The sequence below is a fragment of the Oenanthe melanoleuca genome, chromosome 4A, assembly GCF_029582105.1.
Source record: "Oenanthe melanoleuca isolate GR-GAL-2019-014 chromosome 4A, OMel1.0, whole genome shotgun sequence".
NCBI lineage: Eukaryota > Metazoa > Chordata > Aves > Passeriformes > Muscicapidae > Oenanthe > Oenanthe melanoleuca.
The window spans coordinates 8,144,656-8,165,416 of NC_079338.1; the positions used below are offsets into that span (position 1 = coordinate 8,144,656).

Genomic DNA, 20,761 nt, shown 5'->3' on the forward strand with positions numbered 1-20,761 from the left:
ATTCATAGCCTGTGCTTCTTAGGGGTAGTAGGGTGGGAGTGCTAAAGATTCCTTCTTTCTGCAAGGCAAAAAACATCCCAGATTCTACTATGTTCTTTTTTTCAGTTCTACTATAGATCTAATCAACCTGAAAAAACCTCAGTCATCACTGAGATCCCTTGTAAGTACACCTCTGTGTGTTTTTGTTTGTGTGTGTGTGTGTGTGTGAGCTTTTGCATGAGCATATTCAAAGGAAAAACCCATGGTTGTCTTTTTGGGACTCACTGAGTTTTCCCAACTGTTTAAGAATTACAACTGATTTTTGTCAGGATAGAAATGTGATTATCTCTTAAATTACTACAAATATGTACAAATTAGCTAAATTTTCTGTTTTTATAAACACTTTTTAAAGTATTTCAAATTAACCTGAAATTCCAGAATGAAAGAAATGCAACCTTCTCTCCTCCCTTCCTCAATTAGCCAGTTCTTGATTATTAGCCAGTTGTGTTTCACAGCAACACTACTTCTGAACAAGCTCCTATGCAGCCCAAAGAAAAGCTGTGGCACTATTTCATTGTGTTAAATAGTCTGCAGTACTGGGACAACTCTGCTTTTTATCCAAGTCAGTGTGCCTGAGGAGAAGCCTGAGTTTCCCCGAGGTTTTTTTTAACTTTGTAGCATTATGTGTAAACATGGGTGTGTCCTGACATTTCCTTACCATGTCTTAGAGCCGTGGGCTGTCTGAAATACAAGTTCAACTGCGGTTTTTGGAGCACTGAATTAACTGGAATGAAAGTATGATACAAGATTTGTGTTATAAACCAATAACCCTTCATTTTAGAGAACTGGAGCTTTGGGAAGTAAACTGTTCTCTTTTCTGCTGAGGTTGATTGTGAGGTTCACCAGAGTAGAATAAACATGTACATTTTGAAAAGAATGTAGCATTCATATTTTTTTATAAAAAGAAATATGCAGAATACTTTTGTCCATACAAGTCTTGAGTTTAGTATAGCTTAGTTTATTATACTATCATTCAACAGTAATTTTATTCTGTAGTTGTAATTACGAAATTAATGTGGTGGTCATGTTGTTGTCATGCTGTCAATATTGGCAACAACACAACTGCTTATGTTGAAATTTTCATTAAATAACCCACCAACTTGTTAACTGATTTCTGTCTGCTGTTAGTAGCAGTTGTCATGTTTAACCTGAAATGCTAATTGTAGCCTCCCTCATCACCTGAGGGTGGCAAATATATTAATAAAGGTGTATTTTGAGGTGTGCCTACATTCTTTTAATTCTTGATGGAGCCCTGAGATCTTCCTATTCTCACCCATTCTGTTTATCAGATGGTGTCCATTGCAGTCTGAGCTCTCCGATAGTGGTTATCAGTGTCACTGGCTCCCCTGCCTGTCTGAGGTTCTGCCCTTAGTTAGTGCACCTGCGCCTTCTGTTTTCCCCACTGTGGCAGAGTGGGTGATGTGTTAACAGGCTGTGTTTGCACAGCAGCCAGGTGAAGATAACCTCCTGTCCCTCACATGCTGGTGCAGACTGGTCCCAGGCCAGTGGGCTGGCCATGACTGGGGTTTGCTGTCATGGTTTTGTTTTTTTCCCACTCACCACCAGTCCTTATTTAGGCCCAGTTCTCCTTAATGAGGAATGATTTCTGACATGCAGACAAAATCTTGCTGAATTGTACTTTATTTTAAATTGAGTTAAATTGGTCAAATCATATTCTATTTTCCATACTTGGAGATTGAAATGAATGTATTGAAGTAGTTTTTGAAATCGGAAAAGCAAATTTGCATAATCCCTTTCCAAGAGTCTGACATTCAGAGTTGAAAAGTAAAAGATTAAAAATGGAGTTGCTGGAGCAAAGTTAATAAAGCAGTTTTGGAATACTATATAATTTTTAGATTACAACATGCAGACTTTTAAGTCTATATACTATTTTTTAGTATATCAAGATACATTTTAATCTGAATAGAAGTTGATAGAATATTCTGAAAAGCAGTTAAGCAATCTGCTGTACCTTTTCTCTGCAGTACAAATATTTAGTGGGAAAACAACTTGACCTTTCCCATAATTACACAATTGTATCATTACTCAAGTAGCTTAAACACAATATTATGCTGAGAAGGACAGACCTCATCTCAACAGCCCTGAACTATTCAAACAGAAATAGTGGAGGAAGAGTCTGTGAAAAGTAAATATTTGTGGATGCAAGAAATAAGTATGGAAAAGATTAATCCTCTTTCATCCCTAGAGCAGTTCACTGCTCTGTTGTGCAGTGATGCTTAGGAACTGGGCTCTTAGAAGGACTAAAACTAATTAACTGACTGTAATATTACTAATTTAATTATTTTTTTTCTTTCTTTTTCTTGCTCTCTGCTTGGCATTGGTTTTCGCCCATAGGTGTCTACTGTTGGTTCTCAAAGGTTATAAAATTTTTGCAGCTGCTCTGAATCAGCACTACCTAAGCTTCACCTACCTAAGCTTCTCCCTACACCACTCTGCACTGCTGCCTTGCTCTTGCCTGCTTCAGAACTCCAAAAGAGAGTTTCTCTTTTAAATACCCACCGTGAAATTTAGGCTAGAAATGTGTGCCATTTTCTTGCTGCCTGTGTACTTGTTAATCTGGTTGTACAGTATGCTGGTATTTATTCCGTGGTATTTTCTTACCAATGCCAAGAAGAAAAAGGCTATGGCAAAGCGGTTAAAAGCTAAACCCATCTCGGACAAGCCAGGGAGCCCTTACCGCTCTGTCACTCACCTGAATTCACTAGCAAACATAAACATCCCTGGAGCAGACACGCTGGACAAGCTCTTTGACCATGCTTTAGCAAAGTTTGGGAAGAAGGACTGTCTTGGAACCAGGGAAATTCTGAGTGAAGAAAATGAAATGCAACCAAATGGAAAAGTATTCAAAAAGGTAAAACTTAAAATTTTTTTTACTTAATTCTGATTTGGTTTTGAGCTGCTTTGTATCGTGCCTCAACAATGCATGTCCCTTCTGAGCTCTTCTTCAGTCATCATCTAATAAACCATTCATTTTATGGTAGTTGAAGAAAAGCAAAATATACAGGATGCACTATTTATTCTACTTCAAGTAAGATGAATGCAATTTCTTAATGAATGGCAGACTGTGTACTTATAGTGTTACGCACCAACTCACATCAGCCGTTAGAGCTATACCAGAAGCTTCTTGTCATGAAAATTCATTGTTTTTTCCTCTTAAGTTAATTTTAGGAACTTACAGATGGTTATCCTATGAAGAAGTAAATGAGAAAATTACTTGCTTGGGGAATGGACTGACTGCCCTGGGACTAACCCCGAAAAGCACCATTGCCATATTTTGTGAGACCCGAGCTGAGTGGCTGATTGTAGCTCTCACCTGCTTCAAGTACAACTTCCCTCGTGAGTGCTCACCTTGATTACTTCTAATGGATCTCAGAACCATTTCTCAGCACAGATATAACTTTTAAGTATTTTGCCAGTCTTGTCATTGGAGGTGTAAAAATTTCATAAACTTTCTCTGCTGATGGTCTAATTCTTAGAAGTTTTCAGTCTATTCTATGCATTGTGGAGATCCCTAAAATTAACTTGCTCATACTTATGAAACTGTTTTTTATGATTTCATTGCACTAATGTTCTAGATGTTAAAATCACAGAATAGTATGCTTACTATTCAGGTTGTTTTAAATGTTCTGAAGATGTCAGTAGTTGCATTTTCCCCCAAATAATGTGGGATGTATTTATAATATTTTCTGACTGTATCCTAAATTTTACATCCAAAAGATGAAATGGTTATCAGAAAAGAAGAATGGTAAACAAAATCATATGATAGTCTTGGGGTAGTCTGTCTTGGTGACATTTGTAAGCTGCTCAAATTCATTACAATTATGTATGGGTTTTGTTTGTTTGTTTGTTTGTTTGTTTGTTTGTTTTTAATTCAAGCTGTCAGAAATCTCTAATGGGAGTTAATGCATGCAGACTCCTTGGTGAGCTGCAGTGGTTACTAAGCACTCCAGTGCCCATTTTGCACACAACACAGTGACCCACAGCCCTTTTTTTTTTTTGCTTGCACTGGGCCATCTCTTTTCTCCCAGCAGCAGTAGTAACTGACTGTGCAAGGAGCAGCTCCTACAGCAGAATGTGCAGAGAGGCTGTTCAGGGGCAGTAGAGAAAGAGATGATCTTGCTACTGAAGTAGGAGACTATGGTTAATTTGGTCTGGATCCCTATACTTTGAAAGGCAATAAGAAATAGCTGTATAATATTACTCTTTTTCCTCTTCTGCATGAACCCTGTCTCACAGCACTGTTAAATTCCTTTAATGGTCTTCGGAGGTTACAGTTTGAGATGACAAATGATACTAAAGAAGAGTTTTTTTCAGCAGAGAGATAGTGAGGAGAGATGAATTCCATTGTGCCTGTGAGGCACTTAATGGCATACCTGTAGCCAGTCTGGGTTAAAAATAATCTGACAGCATGAAAAACAGTCTAATTCCTTAGTCTGATTCTCTATCTTGCTGCCATCACTAATTCCATGGGAGCAAGGAAAGTAGCTGAGAGTGTGCAGTCAGCTGCTTGTAGCTGTGCCTAGCTTTAAGCTGGTGCCCAGTAATGACTGTGTGTCATCTCTTCCCGAGTTATGGCTGCAGAGAGCTCAGGGGTAGAACTCCTGCTCTTAGTTGCTTATTCTGGGATTGCTTTGTACATTATTTTGGGTTTTGGTGCATATGTTTGTTCTGATAATTTCTTTTTTGCTATAGGAAAAGCAGAATTATTTCAGGAGGACATAGATTACCATATATGTTCCTTCCAACTGCCTGACCACTTCAGGGCTGACTAAAAGTTACCTGTTACCTAGAGTGTTGTTTAAAGGCCTCCTAAACAGTGACAGTCTTGGGGCATCAACCAATTTGACCATGCTTTTATCCTGTCCAGCTGTTCTCCTTCTTCCAGAGGTCTCTTGTGCCATAAAATTTCTGATGTGGAAAAATGAAAAGCTGTTTTATTTCCAAATTAGAAAATTCCCAATTGAGTGCTTTCCAGTAAGCTAAAGCAAGAGCTTTTGCATTTGGTATTACTTGTACCCTTCTTTCATATCCTCTCCCATCCCTGTGACAGTTGTCACTCTCTATGCCACCCTGGGTGAAGAGGCAGTGACCTATGGTCTCAACGAGTGTGGAGCATCATATCTGGTCACAAGTGTGGAACTCCTTGAGAGCAAACTTAAGGTAATTTGGTATCATCTTCACCTGCTATAAATAACCCTACAGTTCAGTCAGTATACCACTAAAAATTTATTTCTCTTCTGTAGACTGCACTGCCAGAGGTCTCCTGTCTGAAACATATAATTTATGTGGACACGAAGATAGTAAATAAATCAGAATACCCTGAAAATGTGGAGATTCATAGTATGCAGGCAGTAACAGAGCTGGGAGCCAAACCAGAAAACTGTAAGTGAATCACTTCACAGAGGACTGACTAATAAAGCAGTGTTAACAGTGAAATCAGACTCTGGATTAAGAAGGATGTGTAGCAGAAAACCCCGCACCAAGCAAAGGGTGGCCTTTGTTGCCAACAAAGGCAGTGGCAAGTTGCCAGTTCATCCTCCACCTCCCTTTAAATAAACAAAAAAATTTGTTTTATATTCTTTTGTTCATGCATCATTTATGTCAGGATGAAACTTTTTTTTAAACTTCTAAACCATAACCAGAATAATTCAATACTTCATCTTTCTTTTAGGAAATTAAATAGAAACTGTTTAACCGTTTCATTTTCTGCTACTCTTACCTTTTATTTATCTTACTGTCACTATTTTTTTCTAAGAAAAGAGGAGAAAGCACTTAAGGCTTTTCTGGTATTTTGCTTGGAAATTTCCATTATCTTAACCAAGCTGTAGCTAAAAAAGCACTTAAGACCAGAGGAATAACAGTTACCTTCCTTGCTCCATTGGGCAGCCAGGAATGACTGTAAACATCTGCTTTAAGGAAGGAAAACCCAACCCTGATGACCTGTTCTCCTTACATCAGCAGTTTGTAATTAACCACATCTCTCTGGAATAAAGGAGTAGATAAACTGGCAAAAGGAGCTTGGGGAAACACATTCATCACAGCTGCTTATCTCTGATCAGCCTGAGGTGCTGATCCAGACCAGCAGTGACCCTAGTGGGTATTTTTTCTTGGACTTACTCTAAAAAACCTGCTTCCTTGCAGACACTGTGAAAGCCATGAAAGCTGATGAATCATCAGCTAAGGAATCATTCATCCTAAGAATAAAGAGAACTAAAACAAAAATCAGAAGTCAAGTGTTCCAGCTTATTGTTTTTCTACTAAACTTACAGCTTACCTGAGAAAGGTTTATTTAAAAATTTTTTAAAATGGTGTGTGGAGGGGGGAGTTAAAAGCAATCTTACCTCTACAACCTTGGCTTTGAAAGACTGGTGGACAGAAAAGCTGGCTTGCAGGTTTTTGTGGTGTTGGTTTTTTGTTTTATTTTTTACTCAACTTGCTGTTTATCATCAGTACTGTATTCCTCCCCTTCGTTGCCTTTGACAGTTTTTTTGGTCTTCAGAAGGCTCCTTCTATGAAATTTTCAGTCAGCTATAAACCACAATGACAAAAGTGTCACCCAGATTGTGTAGATGCTCAAATACTCATCATTCCTTTCACAATTGGTCTTCTCTCTCTTCCTCTTAAAACCAGATGACTACTCTCCAGCACTGACCATTCAACAGCTTGCTGTGCTGGCCTTCCATGAAGCACCTGTTTCACAATGATTACAGACATTTTCAGACATTGATTAATTACCGAAATAATTTAGAAAGTAGATAAGAATAAATAACAGTTTTTCTCCTGAACTTTTTAGCAAGCATTCTGCCAAGCAGACCTGTTCCTACAGACTTGGCTTTAGTGATGTACACCAGTGGCTCCACTGGGAGACCCAAAGGAGTGATGATGATGCATAAAAACTTAATAGCTGGAATGACAGGACAGTGTGAGAGAATACCTGGACTGGGGTAAGGAACACTTTGTTGTCTTGTGTACAGAGAGCTAAAACAACCTCCTAGTGTCACATTTATAGAGTCTGCTGCTGGCATTGTGTTATCGAGTTTCTTCATGTTATTGTGAGGCCACTACTCTTTAATTTATAAGAAATATGTCTTGTGTGGGTGAACTTTCCTTGTTTGAAAAATACGCCCTTCTAGCTGTTTTCTCAAATGCTGTTGCTTTTTTTATTACTACCCTTAGCTCTAAGTCTGTGATGGATTTTTGCACTTTTGAGTATCAGAGGATACCACTAGATAAGAGATTCCTCCTCTAGTGCATCTTGGGAAATGTTTTTAGACATTTTCAGGCACCTAGAATCAGTTTAGGAAGCATGTCAGAGCCTAGCACTTCATTGACCTGAAGACACCACTCTAGGTGCACATGCTGCAGAACCAGCTCAAGTACAGTTCACTGAAGGAGCAAAAAAGTAATAAATTATGCATTGACAACAGTAAAATCAAGTGTGAATTCCCTCACATTAATGTTTTGAGGAAGTTTTTCATGGAAGCATCTGTATTTGTCTCTGCATTCACAAAGGGTTCAATAGCTGAAATAAGCCCTGTTGCCAGACTGCTGTTCTGAGAGGATGTGAACCCAGTTCTGGCAGGGTGCCAAAAGCTGCTGTTTAGTGACAGTTGTAAGGTTCTTGCTGAGAAATCTCTGAGCAATTACTTTCTGAAACAAGCCTCAGTACTTCAGTAATCAGCTTTCTTTCTAGTAATGTATCCTAGAAGAAGACTGATAGGGCTTTGTAAAGTATAGTTATTTCATCCTTAATTTCTTAATTGGAATGGATCCTCCCACAAGGAGAGGAAATAGCAGTAAAGGACTAAGGAATTTGAGTTTTGTAGAAAACAAGGCAAATCTTGTAATTCATACTGATTTTAGTAAGGGCAGATTTCCCCAATTTGTTTATATACTGTGGCTGAAATCACACCCATCTTGTGTGCAGGAGAATAAGCTCACCTGTGATTCAGGTCAATCAAAAAGTAATAACTAGCTACACAATGAGGTGGTTAAATGGTATTTTCATTTCACTTGTGACTCATGGTTAATTATTTTTTTCTTTCCCAGACCCAAGGATACTTACATTGGTTATTTGCCTCTGGCCCATGTGTTAGAACTGACAGCAGAAGTTTCCTGCATCACTTATGGCTGCAGGATCGGCTACTCCTCTCCTCTCACTCTGTCAGATCAGGTGAGGGCTATCAGAGCAAGGTGGGGAGCAAACTTCACCTTTTGCAGCCTGTTCTCTCCTTGCTCAGCTTCCTCCTTCAGTAAAGAAATGCTAATGTATAAGGCACACTTCAGAAATGTAAATTTTTTTCAGAAAATGATGCAAATTAATATTCCTGGTGAACAACAGCAGTGGGTTGTACCATATAAATTTTATTAAAACTTTTGCTTTTACGATACTTAGGAAATCTAAAAGCAATCCTAATAAATGCCTATAGCGTTATCCACTGGAGGGTAAGAACAGCTCTTAATAGATCAGTTGAACTGTTTAAAGTGATTCTAAGTTTTGGTCTCACTTCATCAGTTCTTTATCCAGTTATTGCAGATCTTTTATTTAGTCCTTTGCCTTTTTCCCTTTAACAATTCAGATAAGAGTAAATCAAGCCAGAATAGATACCTCTGTATGTTTTGCTTGTAGAGAGATTTGCATCAAGCAAAACAAGCTCCCAGAGGAAGATGGAGGAGAAAGCAAGTACTAGAGGGAGGAAGTAAGAGAAAGATAAACAAAGTGAACTTGTAAAAGATTGAGTATTTTAGTTTAAATAGATGTTAATCATTACTCTTTTCATAACAATCGGGGCAAAATGACACAGGAATAGGGGAAGATATTTGAACAAATTGCATGCTAATATATCTCTTCCTTTTGTTAGTCCTTCAGTTTTCAAGTGCTGTTTTGTTTTCAGCTTCATAAATCGACATTTTTTTCCTTATTACAGTCAAGTAAAATTAAGAAGGGAAGCAAAGGAGACTGTACTGTACTTAAGCCTACACTGATGGCAGCTGTGCCTGTAAGTATGCAGAAGCAAATATGTCCAGTAACAAAATGTTTTGTCTTTTTTATGCTAGACAAATATATTTACTAACACGTTTTTCTCTTCACATGTAAATAACTGCCACTAACAGGAAAAGAGCAAACACAGACATTCCAGATGTTGATGGACTGAACTGATTACTGATGCTTGCAGATGAGCACAAGAGTCTGCCTGTACAAAAGCCAAGATTCTTTTTGATCCAAACCTATAAATGTTTCAGTAGTTAGAAGTGGTGGTGTACTGACGTAACAATAGGACTCAGTCACAGTCTGAACTCCTTTTTGCACAGGGACAGATAGAGTGGTTCTGGCCAAGAGGGAATCCACTTTAAGGATATGGGCATTTGGATAGTCACAGACTTAGCAAGGCAAGGTAACACTGAGGCTGAGTCTCTCTTGCTGTTCTCAGGGTTAGCAGGCCAGGCTTACCCTTCTTTCAGAGGAAAGAGTGATCAGGCGACTATAACTCCTCTTGCTTCTGCAGGTTACACTGTTCTGGAAGTGACCACGCTCCTGCAGTCCATAAGGCTGTAGTGCTGTCCAAAAACTCCAATGTGTCTTTCTGGTGCCAAGGCCCTCCCCAAAGGTGCTGCTTTTAGGATCCAGTCACATCTGTGGCTCCTAAAACTGGTAGCACTGGGTGGTGCCACATGGTGGTAAGGGAGTGAGTAGGAGGATTTAATCTAATTTAGGACTAGTGAGTTTTGGTTGGATCTGGTTGTTCTGCAACATCTTAGAATAGCCAAGAGTTGTAAAATCAGTTTAATCGCTTGCATTCTTCTGTTTTATAAAATCATAAGCACGTATAGAGGCTTGGTCATCTTAATAATTAACAGAGACAATTAGTATGTCTGAGAACTCCAACCCTTTGGAAAATATCCTTTTAAATTTATTTCATGGAGAGAAAGCACATAAATACTTCAAAATATTGTGCTTCAAACAAACTTGAAGGAGACAATCTTTAAACTTCTATTAAATGCTTCACCAGTCTGAACAGTGTTTTAGGTTCTGTGTATTTGCGTGACCATAAGCTTATTATTTTAATGGAAATTAATCTCTGGTCTGTGACAGAGGGTGGGTCTTTGTCAGATAATTAGACTTATCTGACAACCATGTTGCTCTGAAAGTTGAAGAACTCTTTAGAAAAGGAAATGGTTAAATTAATTCTCTTAGTTCATTCCCTTGCACTTACCAATTGCTGTGGATAAAGTACAGCATCAGCACTCCCAAGCATGACACATCTTGAGGGGAATATACCAACCTTAACAAAGAGATTGTGTTAAACTTGAATTTAAAATCTTCTAAATCAGTTTATCACAGTTTAAGTACAGGTGTAATAGCTCCAAGCTGCAGTGGTCTATGAATTGGCTCATTGGTCACATGTTAAAAGCATTGCACTCAAGCACTTCCTAACCCCATGATGCAAGATTTTCACTTGTATTATCCATATTTTAAAGGAAGAATAATATAGCGGGGGGGAGTAGTACTTATGATATGGGATTTAGTTTACACATGCTGGTCTGTCCCTTGTGGTAATTTTCCTGTTTTTTAACACTTTGTAGGAAATAATGGACAGAATTTATAAAAATGTCATGAGTAAAGTTCAAGAGATGAACTATATTCAGAGAACTCTGTTCAAGATAGGCTATGACTACAAATTGGAACAGATCAAGAGGGGATATGATGCACCTCTGTGTAACATGTAAGTAGCGTTCACGGGCCAAGGGTGCATTTTGCCTTGGGATCTGTTAGGACAGTCTAAACTAATGATCCTCTGAGCTATCAGACAGTTCTCATATGACATGCAAATAACACCTAATGAGTAACTGAAGCAGTCTAAGTTCTTACTGGAAACAGATAAGATATTTCATGGTAATGATTAATCTTCCAAACAGCTACCTGGTTAATTTTCATTGCATTGCTGGGTTTTTTTAAGTGATGAAACTGGAATGTCTGTTAAGCTATGGGAACTCTGCCTCCTCAAGTGTTACACAGGAGGTAATGGGTTTGGATTAGCTATGCTGTCTACTAAAATCTGGGAAAAAGTTAATTTTTAAGGTGTTCCAGATAGAAAGGAAGGAAGAAGGTTTATATCTTCTAATAAGAGCAAGCTAAAAAAAAAGTGTAATGCTTTTTGCCTTCTTTCAAGACTACTGTTTAAAAAAGTAAAGGCCCTGCTGGGAGGAAATGTTCGTATGATGCTTTCCGGAGGAGCACCACTCTCACCTCAAACACAAAGATTCATGAACATCTGTTTTTGCTGTCCTGTTGGTCAAGGCTATGGACTGACAGAAACGTGTGGAGCTGGAACCATTACAGAAGGTAGTTAAAATATCTGTGCCAATATGTAAGTTAAGGAATAGTTACATATGGATGTTTGGTGATTTTTAATTTTTTTTAAACAAGTCAAAATACAGCTGCAATACTATAGCTGTAGTTCTGAAGTAAAGTAAATTGAGATAAGATACACCCTATTCATATTTCAAATAACAAAAAATCTTGCTTTTCTTTCTTGTTTTCTCCCTAAGTTGCTGATTACAGCACTGGCAGAGTTGGAGCTCCTCTTATTTGTTGTGAAATAAAACTGAGAGACTGGCAAGAAGGTGAGGGTAGTAATTGTTCTGATTTCAGAGTAATTAATTTAGCCCCTGCCTAGCTGGTATCTTTGCTTATCTGCTTAGCTAGGTATAGCATATGAAGTAATTGTTCTTTACCTTTGATAACAGTCATCAGTTAGTGTGCATTAATTTCAAGCTGTTTTCAAAGTATGTTCGTGGCAGAAAGATATATAAGTTAAAAATAATTGCTTGGGACTGTGTTGTTTTCAGGGGGCTATACTAATAAAGACAAGCCTAATCCTAGAGGAGAAATTATGATTGGTGGACCAAATGTCTCCATGGGTTATTTTAAAAATGAAGAGAAGACAACAGAAGAGTTTTCTGTTGATGAGAATGGCCAGAGATGGTTCTGTACAGGAGATATTGGGGAATTTCATCCAGATGGGTGTCTGCAGATCATAGGTGGGTCTCAGCTTTTGATACCTTAATATATTACAAGATACTGACTAACCATAATTATAAACATGTTATGTTGGCTTTGCCTGACCCAATCTACTTAAGGTTACCTATTTATAGAATCGGTGCAAAACACATTTCCAAAAGTCCTCACAGCTGTAGTAAAATTTTGGAAGTGATGCCATTTCCTGAGACATTATCATCATCTAAATTTAGCACATGGACTTTAAAGAATAAATACAAGATTAACTTTTGTATTAATTACAAAGCTTTAAAATCAGAGTAATTTTTCTACAAGCTGTGTGACAAAAAACATAGTGCTATAACACATTTTACAGAAATCTTTATAAATTTGGCAGCTATTAGCTGCTTTTTAATTTGTCTATTAAGCACAAAATACATATGAGGTTTGTATGGAAATGAGTCTGTGGAAATGCTGAAATTTAAATGAAAAAGTTTTCTTTTCTTCCCTTCCCCTGACTCCTAGATCGTAAGAAGGACTTGGTAAAGCTACAAGCAGGAGAATATGTATCTCTGGGCAAAGTAGAGGCAGCACTGAAGAACTGCCCATTGATTGACAATATCTGTGCTTATGCCAAAAGGTAAGAGTGGTATTAATTTAGAAACTCTGTTCAGAGTAAACATGAAGTACAGGCTCTGATCCACAGCTCTGATTCAACTATAGTTTTCCATGGTTTCCTTCTAATCCCTCCATTAGAGTACAAGTTAGAAACAGCATATCTGAAGAAGCCCAGGTTCCCAGATTTCTTAAAAGCTGAAGAAATTGCCTGTTTTTCTGTTGGCATTTCTCCTATCCAGATACACTTCTGTTCCATCCCATCCCTTTTCCTTAAACTATATATACATCATTATATATAGTTGTATTTAGCATGTGTTTTGGCTAGAATATCAGTGAAAAGTTAATCTGAACACTTTGCACCTGATCCAAAGCTTTCCAGTGTGTTTGGGAAATATCTTTTCCTCTCTCCCTATGTGAGGGAGAACTGCAGAGAAGTGGTTAAACCCCAGGTCTAGCTGGGGAGCTAAATGGAGATGTGCATGAGTGAAATCACAGCAAAGGCTCATTCTGATCAAACTTGATGTAAACCAAGTCTTCTTGATAAGCCACCAGATGTGAATACTTCATGCACAAGAAGAATTCTGCATGGTGAAATATCTCCAGTTCAGAAAGCCCTGGGCATTTGTGGGTCCAACAGCTGGTGATTTACATGCTGAAATGAAAGTCTTGACTGGACCTTTTCTCCTTCCTTCTCTTGCCACTCTGTGTAGTGACCAGTCCTACGTGATCAGTTTTGTGGTCCCTAACCAGAAGAAGCTGACAGCATTGGCTGAACAGAAAGGTGTCAGTGGAACCTGGGTGGACATTTGCAACCATCCTACAATGGAAGCAGAAATACTGCAAGAGATTAAAGAAGTGGCAAACAAGAGTAAGTACCACAGCACATCCTGCTGGCCATGGGGGTTTATCCAGCAAAAACTGTCATTATCCTCACTAAATGCTCCTCCTTCTTTCTCTGTATTTGCCAAAACTTAATAATTTATCAAGGCAAAGACTGCATGAAATTGTTGCATATTATCCCTGAAATTTACGTAATACTGGTTGTATTAATTACTATACTACCTATCTCCAGAATTTATCTGGAAAAAACCTTCAGATATTTTGCAAAAAATACAAATTGCTTGTCTAATATGGTTAAAATAAGGTCTGAAAAAGCTGTTAATTGAAAGAAAAGTTGCAGGGCATTTGCTGGCAAGGAAAGTGGTCAAGCAAGATATTTCAAAGCATTTTTTCCCCATACAGCTTTGTTTCCTACAGCTGTGAACAGCCATGATCCTTGTGATTGTAGAGGCTTAAAAGCCTGCTATTCTTTGCTGTGGTACTGAATGATCAAAAGTGGCATCAGTCCTTTTGGGACAAAAAAAAAATGAACAAACTCAGTGGGGAAGACAGTGTCTAAAGCACTTGGCACCTCATACAAGGAAGCAGAAAAAGCTGCACATAAGCACATGCTAAGCACTTTCTCTTGAACACAGAGGAGAATCTGCCTTTTGAAAATGAGAAAACAAGAATGAAAGACACTATTAAGGCTTACCTTGAAAAAAATAAATCAATCCATGTGTTTCAGGCTTAGGTTTAAACACTTTAATCTCTGGGGGTATTTATCGTGAATTAAGCAAATTACTATCCATATAGCTTTGTGTACTTAAATCCTTTGCTTATACATTCTTTGTGCCTTCTAGATAGTAATCTACTATTGAGATACAGCTAATTTATGTGAAACTTTTTTCAAAACTATTTTAAAGTGGTAGTCTTTGTTCTTAGCAGAGCATGATGCACCTTCATCCTAAGCAGGCACACATCTGAGTGAGAGGCAACAGCACATCCTGATAACAGCTGAAGTTAGAAAGGCAGAGGAGCTGCTGGGTCCCACTTCTGCTGCCCCCAGAGGCTGTGCTGGAATTCAACTACAAGGCCATGTCTGTGGATCCCATTCCCAGCCTACCTGCAGGAGCTGGTAGCAAACTTCATGCAGTACTGGGCACATGCAGCATCTCCCTGTGCAGTTCCTGCTGCTCCTGCCCTTCCCCCTGAAGCAGTTCCCTTTCTGCTCCTTTTCTCCCTCCTCTTGTGCTATTATGTCACTGTCTGAGGGTCTCTTTGTGCCCGAGACCACTCAGATGGACATAGGAGGGTGGTTCAGGGCGCAGGGTATTCTTGAAGCTGCCGAAGAAAGACTGCAGGAGACAGTCATCCGGTCTCAAGGTCTGTTTATTGTTTGTTATCTCTAAAGTGTTCTTGCTCACGAGCAGCAGTCTGGTCACCACCATGTCCAGGACGAAAGTCTGCCCACGAAAGGCAGGACTTACCTTTTATACTCTAAACTATGTATTCTATGTCTACAATAGCTTTCCAATACTACAGTATCTTATTACTATGGCCAGTTTTGTCCCCAACCAATCTGTGATTCACAGCATCCCCCACCAACATGGAGAACATGAAGAAGAAGGAAGAAGACACCACACCCCAATTCCTCCATCTTGGCCTCGTGGCTGATAATATAAACAATCCCAAAAATTACCTTTTCTACATGCTAACTATCCAATTCACACTCTAGTTTCCCTTAAAGGTTGCATTTCTTCTCTGAGAGAAGGCAGATGTTCCCATGGAGCTAGATCCAGCTCTTGGACCCCCCCCCCGGCTCTATTTGGGGGTCTCTCAGGGGTCTGACAGGGGGGTTCTCGCACCCACAGAAGGTCCAGAGGGACTCCCTGGACCCCCACACTATTACCTGTGCAAGAGAGAGAAGCAGCCTTGGTTGCAGTGAGGTTGTGCATGTGCCAAGCCACTGATTCCAGCTGAAGGGAAAATAAGTAACAAATAATGGGAAGGTAAAATAATGTAACAAAAATACAATAAAGTCCCTTAGTTTTGAACTCTAAACAGACCTCCAGAAATAAAAAATATAGGAAAGAAACACTGAACCAGAGAAAGTGCACAAGCATTTCATTATAATTTAAATATGAAACATGTCCAGCTAGTCTGAGTTAACCTAGTTATTCCATTTAACAAAGACACAACTGTAGATTTCAGTGTATGCTCTTGTGGCAGTAGTCTCAGAGCTTCAGGCTACTCAGTCATTTGTTTCAAGATTCAGATTTTGCATTGTCACATCCACTACAAGCTCTAAACACAGTGTCAAAGTATTTGCACACTAACCATAATTCAGTGATGGGACAGGAAGAAATTTACCTGCGGCCCTTCTGGTAAGGTTATTTCATTAAGTACAACGGCATATTATACAAGCTACAGGGTGCTGACCAGATTTTTAGGGAACTTGAATTAGTATTTCATTTAGCTTTGTAATTACAATCATGCTTTTCTTTGTTCTTGTCCCTGCAGTGAAATTAGAAAGATTTGAAATACCTATCAAGGTCCGCTTAAGCCCTGAACCATGGACCCCCGAGACTGGGTTAGTAACAGATGCTTTCAAGCTGAAAAGGAAAGAACTGAAAAACCATTACCTCAACGACATTGAAAGAATGTATGGAGGCAAATAAACAGCTCTGCTGACCTGGCAGTTGTGCAGGTGGTTTCTTCTCATGCCTCAGTTTTGGATGTCTGTGTATACTGTAGATACCACACATTCAAAAAATACACCAAATGGATGACTGTTTCTATAATCTCTATCAAGTAAAACAGAGAATATCTTAGACTCCAAATTCTTAATTATTAGCAGATTAGACATTGATGGTCTTCACAGAGTTTCGTGTGATCATCTCCATTCTGAGACAGATATCATTATGTGAAGCAGTGTGACCAGTAATTTTATTATTTCTCTAGCATATTCAAACTGCTTACAACTTCTCTTTAACTTGTGCTGAAGTCTGGCCTATATTTCAAAGAGGAAAAAATTATGTAATTGTGATGATTGTTCTGTCATAATAAGACATTTGTACTAAGATACTTCCCTCAGCAAGGAGGGAAAAGGAGTATCCAATGTCTACTCTTCTCCATTTAAAAACAAAACCAAGACAACAGCAGTAGTCAAGAACTTGCTAGAGATCACTAAAATGCACTGCTTGAAAATGGATGGATTCTTCTGCACATCAGTATCTTGAATTTTTACAGTGCCTACAAAAGAATAGAAAGTACCCTTATTGAAACAAAGGTGAACTGAAAAGCTTTCTACAAACAAGTTATAAGAAATTTCACTCAAGAGCATTGAATTAACTATTTCAACTTCTAACTCAGCAATAGATTTTTAATTGCCACTGCATTTTAATTCAAGCAGAGCTTCCCACTGGTCACAGAGTATAAAAGAAAACAAAGACTTGCACTGCTCCCGGGGTGGTGATGAGAAATCAGTGCCTGAATCCAGAACTTGCATCTGGATTGGCAGACAGCTGTGAAACTGATGGGCAGTGGTCTCTAAACAGACATGAAACTCAGAGGAGTTTTGGTGGGTTTTTTTGAGAGGTGATTGACATTTTCAAGGCACTGATCCTCTAGACATAAGTACTGGTACAGGTTACCTGAACATAACCTAGAAGATCAGGTTTTAAATGTCTGCATTCCTTTATGAAAGGTATTTCCGTTCACCTTTTAACTGTGTTAAGCATGACAAGGCAACCAGAAACCAACAGGAGTTTCCCTGTCTAGTTTTGTTTTACTTACAGAAAAGTAGTCTGTGGCCAGGGAATCTTTGTTTCCCAGAAACTTGTAAAAAGGGACAAATCACTCTTTCTAGAAATCCATTATAAAAATCTTCTCTTATTAACTGGAATTGAAGAAGGAGGACAATATAATTTAATAATAGTTCATCATTTTGTGCACCGAATCCTGTACTGTGTCTTCTTTTGAATTTTAACTGAGCTTCTGCATCCTTGCCAGCTCTTCACACTTGCACCATAAGTGCTGTAAAAAGTGGAGGCTCTTGATACTGTTCTACTTTGCACTTTCTTAATCATTTTATATATGTTGCTTACATTTTGTACAGCTGTGGCCCTTGACTGCTCTATATTGCAAATTAATTTGAAAGTATTTATAGATTTCTATTCATAATATTTGTGTTGTGTATATTATGGTTAAAAAATTATTTGGTATTGTCACTGTACAGAAAATAAAAGATTTTGTACATTGCTTCTCTTGAACACAAAAGCTTGCAATTTCAGGTTAAGTTTTTCCTTTTCTGCATGTATATGTATTTTTATTTTCCAGTTAAAATAGACTTTGGCAAAAATAAATGATGGCTCTACACTCTTCAAGTAAACCGTCCCTTCTCGTGGGGGCCAACTTCAAACTTCACCATGCATAATTTTCTCTGGCTAGTCCAGAACACTGCCAGCTCACCTTCCAAGAACACCAAGGGAAAAGAAAGAAAGAAAATCTGGTATATAAAGGTAACGGTATCCAGTTGTGCATGGAACTACAAGAGTCACTAAAAGAAACAAGAAACCAGCTTTTCTAAAAACAAAAATTTTTCTTTTTAAGATACAGACAGTTGTTTTTTTTGTCAACAGGGAATACTTCTCGTATCATTGGCAACTTTTAGAATTACTTAGTCCTAGAGCCATGGTACCAATTTTTCCATGTTTTAAAACTGGTCTCTATTAAATGGCCTTTAGTCAGCCTATTAGCATCACAAAAGTGAAATATATGTAAGAAAGATGCTTACACTCAAGTCTGTCAGCAGGTTCTAAGACTTTTTTTAAGCTATGAATGTATTTATATGAAATGTATTTTATTTTTTGTGTCTTGGTTGACTGAGGATTGCTATTTTCAAAATATGTATACACACATACACAATGTTAACATTACAAAAATGGAATACAACTTAAGTGGTTCAACAAGTTTGTGTTTCGGAGTATCTTTATATTACACAGGCTCTCTCATTGCTGTTCCGTCTCACATTCTGTCAAAAACTGAGCCTACCTTACAAAGACTGCTCAAAAGCAGCAGCAGTGAGTCCATACTTCGGTAATAAAAATCAAGCCCCCAGCAGTCTTGGATTTTCTTGTAAAGCGTGAACTAAAGGTGGGTGTACTGCAAAAGACAATTTACTACATCATCAACTTTTCAAGCACCTTTGGAGAAGGGGAAGGATTATATCAGGCTGCCTTCAAGTACAGGGATTTTTTGCAAATACCTTGCAGTTGGGCAAGAACTTTATCCTTCATTTTAATGAATTCTAAATTCTTTTTTGACAGCTTGTGGAGGAGAAACAGAATGCTTAATTCTTGCTATTAAAAAGAAGGAACTAGGATGCAAATGAAGAGATAGTAAAACACTTCAAAATCATTATGTGATAGTTACAGATGTTACGTGTGCTGTTTATCTTGTGCTGGGCTGAAAGGATGTACACTGTGGGACTGAAATGTGTGGAAGAGATTCACATACTGCTGAGGGTTCTGGAATGCTGGAAGTTCTTCAGCAAGCAGGATAATTTTAAATCATCCTTCTAAGACTGAGGAAACAAGGTCAAAGAGTTGCCCAAACTGAATTTTGTTTATCTCACATAAGAGATTACATTTAGGCTCTCTACTTCAAAATACACTGTGTAGATGTGTAAAGCTAGAATGTAAGTACCACAACACTAGGGGGGCTAGAAAGCTTTAGCTGTGAAGGAAGATTAGAGTCCAGCTGGCCTGAGGAGGAATGGCACATGCCACTAGATGATTAACCTGCAACTCTATGTACAGTTACTCTGATAAAGGCACAAGGAGTTGACCCCAGGAAAGGGGAAGAACAGGGTGTAAATTTGCACAAAGTGAAATGGATGTTTTAGTGTTTTAAAAGAAACACGGGATTTTAAACCAATTCCTTACTAAATACTGAACTAGTTGCCCAAGGTCCCTCCCACTGAAAGTCTTCAAAGCCTCAGCGACAATTACAGTTCAGCAAAGCCTTTGAGGAACAGCCTTGGCCCAGACCCGTGTGTGGGGCTGGCAGGGACAGGTCCTGCACATGACACAACAGGAATGGTGCCTTCAACAGGCACCCTTGTCATTAAGTGACTTGAAAGGAAAAAAAAAAACCAGCGCAAACAGGGAGAGGAAGGAATTACTCCCTTAGGAGCAGGTGAGATGGTGTTTAACCACCCCATGCTATTACAGTGCCCTTGGACAGCCACTCACAGCATAACCCCCACAAAGTGCTTCCTACCAGCTCCCCCAGCACAAATTGCAATTCCTAGGCTATAAAAGGAACAGAACACCAGTTCAGAATGTGGGTCACTAATTTTCACTAGGAAAAAAAAAAAAAAACAAAAAAAAAGCCCTGTATCTACCACATCTCGGAACAATAGCTTCAAATAACTATGTTGCATTCTAACAATCAATTAGTGTTGTTTTGCAATTACATGCAAAACAAATAAATTCTTATTACGTATTTGGTTTTGGTGTGTTGGGGTTTTTGTTTGTTCGTACCTTGGCTTTGTTTGGTTAATTTTTTTTTGTGGTGGGGTTTCATTTTGTTCATACTGATCCCACCCAATGGCTAAGCTCTATTTACATGAAAGTAAAGCAGTTTCTTTTTGAAGGCTAAAATTAACACACTCGAAGGTTAAAAGTAAGAAATCTGGCGGGTTTTTTGCATAAGGTGGTACATAGGTCATCTACAAAATGCAGTCACCAAAACTTGCAGTCACTGGTTACATGGAACTGCAAACAATACACAGAGTAAAACTCTGTGTGAACTTACCTGGATTAATAAAACACATTTCCAGTTAACTCCATGCTCTGCAAAGTGGATTAGTGATTGCTTTATGATAGGAGTACATCAGCCATGGAGGATCAGGGCTGACTATATTAAATATACATTTGTACTTAGCCTATCATTTTCACATAATTTAATCTGAATGAGTTCTGACAGAAATGAGGTAATGTTTGCACTATTGCTTTGCTATGGGGTGCTGTAATAAGTTGGATCTTGCTACACCTTTATTGGGGAGAGACATGTTTTGAAGAAAATTAAACGCTTTCTGGATCAATAAAGTGTTCTAATATAGCTGAATATCACAGGTAATTTATCCAAAATTGTCTTTGGTTGGAAGCATGTAGCCTTGACATTAGACCAGTGCTAATTAATTTAGACAAACAGAGCTCCGGCCATGGTGTCTGATCCTCACAGACTTCATTTGCACTT

At 38.5% G+C, this 20,761-nt stretch overlaps 1 protein-coding gene across 10 annotated transcripts in view; it reads left to right on the forward strand.

The window, feature by feature from the left end:
* ACSL4 (acyl-CoA synthetase long chain family member 4) overlaps positions 1–18,468 on the forward strand; it is a 37,983-nt gene extending 19,515 nt beyond the window's left edge. For 5 of the 10 annotated variants that reach the window (XM_056491625.1, XM_056491621.1, XM_056491619.1 and 2 more), the window contains 15 exons: positions 106–160; positions 2,672–2,911; positions 3,219–3,396; positions 5,111–5,220; positions 5,304–5,442; positions 6,854–7,004; positions 8,110–8,233; positions 8,988–9,059; positions 10,645–10,784; positions 11,232–11,404; positions 11,611–11,685; positions 11,911–12,102; positions 12,584–12,698; positions 13,387–13,544; positions 16,019–18,468. In XM_056491625.1, the coding sequence (XP_056347600.1) occupies positions 2,684–2,911; positions 3,219–3,396; positions 5,111–5,220; positions 5,304–5,442; positions 6,854–7,004; positions 8,110–8,233; positions 8,988–9,059; positions 10,645–10,784; positions 11,232–11,404; positions 11,611–11,685; positions 11,911–12,102; positions 12,584–12,698; positions 13,387–13,544; positions 16,019–16,176 (2,013 nt within the window). In that variant the 5' untranslated portion in view covers positions 106–160; positions 2,672–2,683 and the 3' untranslated portion in view covers positions 16,177–18,468. The remainder of the gene's footprint in view (positions 1–105; positions 161–2,671; positions 2,912–3,218; positions 3,397–5,110; positions 5,221–5,303; positions 5,443–6,853; positions 7,005–8,109; positions 8,234–8,987; positions 9,060–10,644; positions 10,785–11,231; positions 11,405–11,610; positions 11,686–11,910; positions 12,103–12,583; positions 12,699–13,386; positions 13,545–16,018) is intronic. The other 5 variants (XM_056491624.1, XM_056491618.1, XM_056491623.1 and 2 more) reach the window with 1 other exon arrangement.
* The last annotated feature ends 2,293 nt before the right edge of the window (positions 18,469–20,761 follow it).